Source organism: Sinocyclocheilus rhinocerous, unplaced genomic scaffold (genome assembly GCF_001515625.1).
Source record: "Sinocyclocheilus rhinocerous isolate Xijiao unplaced genomic scaffold, SAMN03320098_v1.1 scaffold258, whole genome shotgun sequence".
NCBI lineage: Eukaryota > Metazoa > Chordata > Actinopteri > Cypriniformes > Cyprinidae > Sinocyclocheilus > Sinocyclocheilus rhinocerous.
In genome coordinates this window covers 44324-55461 of record NW_015634010.1, presented here as the reverse complement: position 1 = coordinate 55461, position 11138 = coordinate 44324, and the positions used below count along the sequence as shown (strand labels likewise).

Below are 11138 nucleotides of genomic sequence, written 5' to 3'. Positions count from 1 at the left end.
TTATATATATATATATATATATTTTATCACTGAATCACTGAATACAGAACAGATTCATTGAAATTAAACAACACAGAATTAAACCAACTTAATTTCAACAGGCTTATAAAAAGCACATGAAAATCATTGCAATAGTCACCGTGTTGCTTGAAGTGCCCATATTATGCCGTTTCGAATATTACCTTTCATGCAGTGTGCAATGTAGCTGTATATGAATGTAAACGATCTGCAAAGTTGTAAAGCCTAAAGTGCACAATAATTAAAGTTATTGTCTCCCAAAAGAAAGAATCATCTCTGAACAGCCGAAACGAGTTGTCAGTAATTCAAAACCCACTTCCGTGACAGCTACACGTCACGGGGGAACACATTTGCATAATGCACAGCTATATTCTACGTTGGCCGGCCACGAACTTGACCCCGCCCTCAAACACTGTAGCTTGTTTGTGTGAAAAACATCATGTCGAGAAGACGCTGTCCTACGCTGTGAAAATAAATTTGTTTTATTTTCACTTCCGAATGATGAGGCTGCAAAGAATCAGTGGTTAAAATTAGGCCTGGGCGATAAACCGGTATCGATATTTATCGACAGTACACCTTCTTCAATATCGATAGAAAAAATGTTCGATATAGCGCACGAAATAGGCACGTACTATGAGTGACGCAGACAGCACACACAAACACGAACACATGCTGAAATGAGTGCTGTGCCTGCCTGTGATGAGGAGATTGTGAATAAAGAATGAATATTAGTCAAATTTAAAATAAACATTTGCATTTGAATGTTAGGTGTGCATCAGGGAGCGTCATCAGTGGCGCACGAGATTAATTTTTATTGTGTGTTTAACTGTTAAAACCAAAAATATTTGTTGTTTGTCTCAATAAATTGTGTTAATTATAAATACAGTTGTTAAATTAAAAAAAAAATTCTATTGCTTTTTGTTTTAAAAAAGGTTATAAAAATGTCAATAATTATCGATACCGAACGATATGAAACATTATCTCGTTGATACATTTTTTAGCTATATCGCCCAGATCAGTACAACCCCAATCTTTTTTTGTGTTTGTATTTTACTGACGACTGCTTCTCAAATCTCGGGGAGTTCATCGCAGGATTCACAAACGCTTGCTCTTGAAAGATGACCCAGTTTATTTGGACCAGCTGGCTCCACTGAATCACAACCTGTAAGTATGATAAATAATAGATTTTTATATTTTCTATCGAGCGTTCAAAATACAGAACTATGGCAATGGGCGTATTGTTTCCGAAATGCGCTGTATGCGGTAGACCAATCACAACAGACTGGGCCATCTGACCAATCAGAGCAGAGTAGGCTCACAGAAAGGAGGGGTTTAGAGAGACTGAATCTTAGAACTGCTTCGAATGAATCATTTGAGAACCATTGGAAAATGAGGTGATATTAAATGCATATTTTGAGAAAACGAAAGCGTTTTTGACCTTGCATGCATTGTAGGAGACTCCCAAAACAATATTAGGAACCTTAAAAAAGGCATAATAGGGGCACTTTAATTTTATATCGGCATCAAAATCAGCTGCATAACATATTATGAATATTGGATATATTTATAATAGCCACTGAATGCCTTTGCCAAATTATAATGGTGTTTGATAAGAGTTAGATTTTTATTTCCTGGCATCTTATTTCTTAGAATAACAGTGAAATAAAGAACATCACATAACTGCAAACAAATGCGAAAATATAGAGCAATAAATCCAGATAAACACAATAAACAGATATGTAGAAAAGCTGCATGTTACTCACATACGCCTAAACAGAAAGACCAATGTGCTGTCAAGTGCAGCTGCCGGTTTGTTTTGTGGTTATCGAGAGCGCAGAGCAGCCGCAGTGTAAACAGTCCAGGCCGTCACCCTGACACGCTGACTAAATGTCGTTTTTCCAGAAGCCTTTACAAATGGCCTCACAAGACACGTGCTTTTCCAACAGCTTGACCTTTGACCCTTGCGTGTCAGTCAGCCAGTCTCTGAAGTGTGAATTTCTAGCAAATTTCCCTTTCCTTACTGAGTGAGAGAGCATGGTTTAGATTTTTCACTGGAAGAGAGAGAGAACGTGATCAGCATGGCTGGTCCTCACTGCAGCACTGTCCAATGTGACAAACAACAGGATTTTTTGAAAACTTCCAGTGTTTTGTGCTGCTTGGAGATGGGTTTATCCAAAATAGGTTATAAAAAAATACTACACCTGCATGGAAAATTAAATTCTATTGCAGAACTTCTAAACTTCTAAATTCTAAAACAGAACTGAGTTCATGTAAAGTCAATCAATCATATTATAACTAATGATTGCAGCCATTACTTGGCATTTCTGTGCACAATAGGCATCAGATGGTCTAGTGAGTGAAATAGTTGCTAGTAGACTTTCCTCTCCAATGGGGGGATCAAGTCAGCTTTACTGTCTGCACTCCCATTGGTTGTTAACCACATTACATCATTGCTTATTAGCATAAAGTAAAAAAAAAAACTAACTACATATCTACAACATTTTGATTCTTTAATATTTTTGAAAGAAGCCTCTTCTGCTCACCAAGTCTGCATTTATTTGAGCAAAAACAATATTATTGTGAAATATTATTACAATTTAAAATAATTGTTTACTATTTTAATATATTTAAAATGTAATTTATTCCTGTGATGCAAAGTTGGATTTTTTAGCTACAATTACTCCAATCTTCATTGTTTCAAATCATTATAATATGCTGATTTGCTGCTCAAGAAACATTTCTTGTTATAATCAATATTGCATTTTTTCCCAGTCAAATCCTTAGATGAACAGATAATTCAAAAGAACGGCATTTATTTGAAATATAAATCTTTTGTAACATTATTAAAGTCACTTATGATCAATTTAATGTGTACTTGATGAATAAAAGTTTTTTTTTGTTAAAAAAAGAGAAAAAATATTACTCACTACAAATTTTATATGTATATATTTGTATTTTATATGTATCTAATATATGTATCTACTGATTCAAAATGTGGATCATACAGATTTATGAAGAGGTTCTAGTTTGTCCTTATGATCGATTCCATCCATTTCGCACATTTAATTAATATACAGAGACACTGGAGTTAAAAACATACACATACATTAGCTCACAACCAGCAGTCTCTTGCCAGGTCTGGGTGACGTTGATTAGACATTACTGAGGCACCTGCAGGACTCTGGGACATGGCCTGGCTCAGTCTAAGACTGTGAGCAGATGGTGTGTGTATGTGTATGAGTGTGAGCATGTAGCGAGAGTAAAAGCACTCTGGTTTTGCTTGGGAACTGGACCAACACCACGCATGCAAGGTCATTTCAATGAAAAACTACTAGTAAAGCTGTTTACTCCTGATTTGAACATCAAAACCTCCGGCAGTAGCCCTGCACACACAAATAACATTATTTGTACTCACTTAAATGAATAAATGTGCTAACTGCTCAATTTCACGTTTCACGTTCAAGCATGCTTTCTACACTGAAGCCATTTTTCTCCTCACTAGATGGCACTGTGACCAAAGCCTGCCATAAGAGAGGAGCGCCACTGGGTTTGGCCATTGCACTGCTCAGCTTTAACTCAAATCGATGGTTATTACTGTGTCCTTGGCCCAGTCGCCCACAGCAAGCATTCAGATGGGAGAGCGGCCAACGATTCCCCTTCTTCCTCACGGGCCTTTCTCCATCTCCCAGCATCCACATATATGCTTCCATCTCTCTCGAATGAATCCCTCAACACACAGGCGTCTACACGCATTCAAAGCTGAATGTAAATGACAGGGGTACAGCTGCAAGAGTCTAGTGCTATAGTGCTCCTTTATTATCTTGTTTTCCAAGCGGTTTATGAGGATAATGCCAATGTATTCATAAGAGGTTTACAGAGAGATGCTCTCTCTGCCGTGTGCGTGTAGGAGGGGCCAATCAGAGGAGCCTTGATAGAGTAAATAATGAACTATAATTCCAGTCACCACCTGTACCACCCATACATCGCATGACATCATATATGAAAGAGAGAGAGAGACCGAGAGGAGGGGGGGGGGACTCCAAAATGAACTAAAATAAAATAAATAAAATTGTATCAAGATATATTTCTCTACATTTTCATCTTTATTCGCGTTTATGTGATGTTCATTACTTTAAGGTTATTTTAGGAAATAAGATTCCATGGAAATCAGCTTTAGTTTTAAAAATTATTTTATATTAAAAATAAAAATTCTAATTCATTATGGCTTATACTAAGTATAAATATAAAGTAATAGTAAATATAAAGTAACCCAAATCACTAAATTGTATAAATATAAAGTAGAAAAATACATTGTGAATGTTTAAAATTTCATTACCTACTAGGCATGGGCCGATTACCGGTTTCAAGGTATACCGCGATTTGAAAATGTCACGGTTTCAAAACCGCTAATATTTTCCGTTATACCGTTCCTGCGGTATGCGCTGTTTTTCATGTCTCCTTAATTCTACTATTCCTAATATTCTGTATGTTGCTCAAAAACAAAATATATTGTCAGCGGAAAAAAACTTTTTTTTTTTTTTTACCCAGTCATTTAAAAATAACAAATTTTAGAGCTGTAACGACAATACCGTGATATTTTTGCTTAAGGTCATACCGTCAAAATTTCATACCGTCCCATGCCTATTACCTACTTACATTAAACATGAAAATGCCACTAGATAACACTATCGATAAAACTAAATAGCCTTGAGAAATTTTGTGCTGCTATGTAAATGATATTAGTTAATATACTAACTTTGGCAGCACAAACATATTAAATATAAATAAATGATAACTATACAATAGTGAAACAAAAACTAAAACATACAGGTGGCCAGTTGCATAAACATAGTCACTATATTAAGACTGTCTTAAGAACTAGTTTGACCAACTAGCAGTTAGATGAGGGGTAATCAGTCTTACTTTTCACATTTAAATGATACAATCTATATTTTTGTAACTGACTTTAAAAAAGTTATGGCCAGTCTTGATGAAAAAAATTAGATGACTAACTTTTTAAGACTAGTAAAACTAAATGACAATTAACTAGTTGATTAGCGAGGTTGACTAGTTAATCTAGACTTCCACTCTGTGTATCTGAAAGCAACGTGTCTAATGTAAACACACTAAGAAATGTGTCCTGATGAACCCTAAACAAGCCTAAGCATACATGTTTTTCTTAAAACCGATTGGTTGAGGAGTTGTTTAGGCTAGCTGATTTTGAAATGATGTAGTATTGCACATCCCTACTGAGAATATTTGTGTATTCTACCTGGCAAAGTCCAGATCAGCCTCACGTGACATGGTGATGTTGGTCAGGTTCTGCTGGAGCACAAAGATATTTCTGCACATCTTCTTGATGCCAGACTCGCTGATGCGCTTGAAGTACTGAGCTCCGTTTATCAGAATACAAGAGATCAGGTGACCCAGACCTGTACCAAGAACAGGAAGATAGTAAGAAAATAAATACTGCTTCAGGCATCAGCTTCCTGTTGAGGCAAGAGTTCACTCACCCTCAAAGATATACTGAAACTTGTGCTGCTGCAGGGCGGCTCCCATCACTTCCTCTATGGCACTGATGTCCTTATTCAGCTTCACCACCAGGGGGTCGTAGTCCATGCTGGCTGCATTAGCTACAATGGCGTAGTTGCCTTGTTTTGCCAGAGGGATCAGATAATGGAAACAGTGGACCCTGATGGGGCAGAGACGACAGGCACGGAATGACAATTATGAGTTGAGACAGATAAGAACTTTCCTGAAGCTTGAGATATGACGCGTTTTAACTCACACAGGGTTTCACCTCAAAATGAATAATCTTCACATGAAAAAGTCTTTTCATCAGACATTCCTGGAAAACCGCAATTAAGATGCCTTTGATCGTGTGAACTAATTATTTTCACATTTGGTATATTTTATCCATATTTTTTTTATTTTAAAAGGGAGTTTGTATTAATGCTCCTCTATGACATAAAGGCCTACAGTGTGCAGGTCAAAAATAATAAATAAATAGATGTATATATTAAATATATATAAAGTATTAACTCAAAATAAATCACACATACACACATAATATAATAATAATAATGATTTTTATAAATTTTCTTTATAAAATTTTATATAAAATTTTATTCATGTACATACTATACTATATATATATATATATATATATAGTTAATTTATAGAATATAATATTAATATATAATATAAATACACAAGCACATTACACACATATACTATAATAATAGATAAATACATTTTATTATGTATCAATTAAAAAAATTATATATATATTTTTTTTTTCCAGATGAGAACAAAATTGTCCTCAAAATTCTGTTGGAAAATTTTTCCTCAGAGTATTTCAACATAATCTAAATTAGCATTAAATGAAAGAAATAACAAAAACCACTTTGAATGTGTGAGTTATTGTTATCATATGCGAGTAGTGTTAATGGCACTCTAGACTGTCTTCAGTCCTCAGAGAAATGCCAGATGCTGGTAGTGAATATCTTGCTTCACTCTATAAAGACTGAATGAACTGGGATGATGGAATGTCCTGTGAGCAGGTGCATGTGTGTTTGTGGGTACAATCTGTGAAGTGTTCATGGACTAATAAACCTGCGTATAGGTGCACAGAGTAAGAGTGTTCTTGACACAGAAAGAGAGAGAAGGTGAGATGGAAAGGTTTCCATAATGGCCTCCAACAGCCCTGCAATAAACCTCCCCTTAGTAATAGGCATTAGTAAAGCTTTAAGCGAAGCCACCCACTACCAAACCATAAAGCCTGTATTCTCACCTTCTTACCTTCCTCTTATAGCTTAATTTACCCTCAAGCACTGTCAGGGGAAATTTGCTTGATGGAAAAAGTCAATAACGCGTAGCATGGGAGCCACGAGTTATTGTTTCCAAATCATAAACAGGATCACATAAGCTAAATGATATCTGAGAATAATCATGCAAGCGGGAGGGAGGGCCTGTGGAGGAGGGTACGCAGAGTGAATGACCCATTGGTGCTCTTTTAGGCCGGACAGACTCTTAGGAAGACCTAAAATACAACCTGTTTAGTTCTGATGGATATACAGTAGTCAACATTTGAAGAGGATTAAAAAAACATTCATCAAAGTTGTCCTAAGACAAGAACGCATTTTGGTTTTACTTTTACGCCAATTTTGATAAAAGGTTTTGATCCACTTCAAATGTTGACTAGTTACATCAGTGAGCACGGCCATATTCTATGGCAAGGTAATTAAGAAAAGGGCAGAACTGGTTCTTCCTGCAGATGAAAAAAACAGCTTTTTAAAGTTTCATTCATAAAAAAGGTGATCTTTCAAGGATTAAGGGGGGATGGAGGGATGGGGGGCTCATGTTCATAGTCTTCCTCTCATAAGATTGTGTAATGCTGAATTTTCATGAACTGCAATGTTTTTGGTTTTATGTCAATGTTTTATGATACATGATATACAGTATTATATTTGTTTTAACTGTATAAATTTGTAGTTTAAATAATATTCATGAAAAATTTAATGAAATTTAAAAATTATAAATCATTATTCAGCAAAAAATAATGGAATAAATAAAAGCACAAGTTGTTGGAAAGTATGTATAAGGTGTCAATTATAAGTAAGTACTGTGTTAAAGCTTATAATAGCACCAATTGAATCAACACAAACAACATTTCTGAGGAAAAATATGAACTATAAGTCAATTTACACTTATTCTAAGTTAGATCCACTATTGTATGCTGTTGCCGTATGGCAACATATCATAAAGTACCTTAAAAATATATTTTTTTCCACATTTTTTTTAACAGCATTTCAAGTTAAGCCATTCTTAGAAAAGAAAAAGATTCAAATATTTTTTTCTATAGGTCTATCATAATGCGTGCGGTAGAGGGTTAAGTTGTTGTTTGTCTGAAGATATCTTAAAACTTGTGTATAGAGTCCTTGCTTTAGATTGAGATGAAGTGGTCAGACCTACCTGACCTCAAGATGCAGCACCAGAAGGCAGCGGTCAGCGATGTCCTGGAAAGATCTGGAGAGGTCAGTCAAAGTCTGGAGGATCTGCTCTCGACTGCGGACATTCTCGCTGTTCACCTGAGCATCTGAGCCTGGGGATACACCTAGGCAAAAGAAAATAAAAGAGAGTCTGAGCCATAAAAAACAAAGCAGAAAAACACCATTATAGCCAATATACTGTACCATCACCAAGTGGAAATACTTCCCAGACTTCATATTAAGTAATGCCAACAAATCCAACAAGCAAATGTAGAAGTGGTGCTCTCGTCTGTGCCATATAGTATTTGCATTCAATACCTAGCATAAATTCATTAATCGACAAGCTGACCACCAGAATGATCCAACATCAGCTTTGATGTTGGATTTACATTTCACCAATAATTACAAAGAAATGGCAAATATGTAGAAAGCCTGAAATAGTATTTTCTCATAAAACACACTCCAATAATCTTTATTTACAACTTAATTTTTTTACAGTGTAGTCAATGAGATGCAAGTACACATATGGCCACAGGATGACTATCAAACGGAAAAGTGTGTGCATGTGAGTAGGACACTAGGCGATCAATGAGGCACGAGAGATGGCGATGGTCACTGACTTCCTGTAACTCTCTGCGGCATGTCTCAGCACTTCTGAAGGTCACATTCGCACACACACATATCTCACGGTATGTAGAGAAGAAGTATGTGTGTGTGGACGTGTTTGCTGTGCTGATGGATGCTCATGTGGTCCTGGGGGTCCCTTGTGTGTGTTCAGGAAAATGGCCACTGCCATTGAGCAATTATATATATATATATACACAGTCAAAAGACATGAAAAGAGTGGCAGCACACGCGTATGTGTGTTAATTTAGTAGTTAATTACTGCCTGTCTATAACTCTTATTAGAAAAAAGGTTTGTGGGAGATAAGGGTGTGTTTGGCATGGAATGATTAAAAATGCTTGAAGACAAGAAGCGCAAATACAGCAGTGATGACCAGGTGGTAGATTAGAGGCACTGGGTCACCAAGGACTGATATGTAATTCTAGAGAATGCAGAAAATTCCCCTGATGTGATGTCCCACGGATAACAGAACTGTCAAGCCGTTGTAACAAGCAAACAGTCAATTTTAGGTCTATTTGGCAGGGTAATTCAGACTGAATACCAAATCAGTGATTACATTTTTCCCGAAATTACATTTAAAGAGTTTTGTTTACCTAAAAGTATTCATATATTGATATTCATATAACCGTATGACCTTATTTAGTCTATGGAACAAAAAAATGAGATGTTTTGAAGAATGTTAATACTGCTCTCTTCCATACAATGAAGGCAGATACTGTGGAGATGGAGATACTGTGTGTGAAGATGAGCTGAGCCAGGTTTGATGCTAATGATACCAAATGACATTGCTTCTTGCGTGTCTCATAATCAAGGTTGAACATGTTGAATAGGCATATATTCAAGAATGAGGTTTGACAGAAATGGCAGAGGTGACGAAGTTTATGAGTAGGGCTGCTCGATTATGGCAAAAATCATAATCACGATTATTGTGGTCAATGTTGTAATCACGATTATTTAACATGATTATGAGTGGGCCACATGACCAAAACTTTATACGAGTGATTTATTTAAAGATAGAAATATATCTCAAATATATATTTTCTGTAAATAAGGTTGCTATAACATCTACATTTTACCACAGCAGAATACTAGGGTAACTCATGATTAAAAATTATTATTATTAAAGATACAAAAGTCCTTCAGTCAAGAGCAGCGAGTCATTTTCTCTTTGTCTTTTGTTGTTTGATTAATATTAAGCACACAGTCGGCAGCAGGAATATTAGCCTGTTGTCACTTTAAGAGCTGCACGGATCCAATTTACTGTTACACACGTGTTTTCATTCTCAATTGTTTACATTCACTTAGGACATAACAGACGAGGTTTTACATGCAAACTGGCATGCACCTGAAGCAAAAAGTTCACTTGTCCATGTTCTGTTCCATGTACGAGCGCATGCACATAAAGTTGAAGAACAGCGCAAGTTCTCTTTCACGCTTTTAAAAACACTAATAAATGTAATAATCTTAAATAAATCAAGCACGTCTCATTTTGCGAAAGTCACGTTACATGATTTTACTGATTTGCATGTGAAGTTTGGAATGGGTGGATGGAATGGGGCACAACAACCGTTTTATCTCGATGATTGTATTTTCATAATCGTTGGAGGCCGAAATCTAAACTGTATTTTGATTATTTGCACAGCTCTACTTACGAGTGAAAATGACTTGAAATTAACTTCTGTTCCTTACAAAAAAACAAACAAAAAAAACTATCATATGGCTTCAAAAGACTTGAAATATAGCATGCAGGTCAAATAACCTACTATTACTACACTAATATATTCTAAATTACTATAATTTTATATTTAAAGAATTTACATATATATATATAGCCAAATAACCAGGCGAGCAGGATAATACTGAAAATAGTATTGATTTTTATTAAATATAATAAGTAATATACTGATAATTATAAAATTATAAATACTAAATGAAAAAATTAAGTACTATTTGTTCAATATATTATTTTAATAAAAATTTAATTTAAATTTTAATAAGTTTAGTTTTAAAACAAAGCTAATACAAACTACTTCACACAGCTCTCTATGAAGCTTTTAATCATTATCTGCTTTTGCACAGCCAGCCAAAGTAAAACTGTTCTACCAGTTGTGTGCAACAGCAAAATGCTGTTTATTTAAGCCAGTTCATCATTTTAGTGAAATCTGGAACTTAGCCTTTCATAAACAGCATGATCCAGACATCCAGAGTGTACTGCAAATCCAAAGGAAGCCAATGCTGCACGCCAGTTAAAGGCAGAGTAAGTGATTTTTCAAAAACACTTTAGAAAACTGTTTCAGGCCGAATCGCAAAACAAACTTGTAGCCAATCAGCAATAAGCTCCGTAGACTAGAAAACCCGTCAAAATAAGAGTCCCGCCTTAGTAAAGGAGATCTTTAAAGATTAATCATAATAAAGTTTGTTACAATAAAGGGGGATTAATATGTATTTAATTTATACAGTGAAGTGTTATTTTACATTTGTTTACTTTATTTCTGTACCTGAAA

At 35.4% G+C, this 11138-nt stretch overlaps 1 protein-coding gene across 1 annotated transcript in view; it reads right to left on the bottom strand.

Moving 5' to 3' along the window:
• LOC107744930 (exocyst complex component 4-like) overlaps nt 1–11138 on the bottom strand; it is a 43093-nt gene that overhangs the window by 4719 nt on the left and 27236 nt on the right. The window contains exons 5-7 of the mRNA XM_016558760.1: nt 7993–8134; nt 5532–5710; nt 5291–5450 (exon numbers count right to left, since the gene is read on the bottom strand). Coding sequence (XP_016414246.1) covers nt 5291–5450; nt 5532–5710; nt 7993–8134 — 481 coding nt within the window. The remainder of the gene's footprint in view (nt 1–5290; nt 5451–5531; nt 5711–7992; nt 8135–11138) is intronic.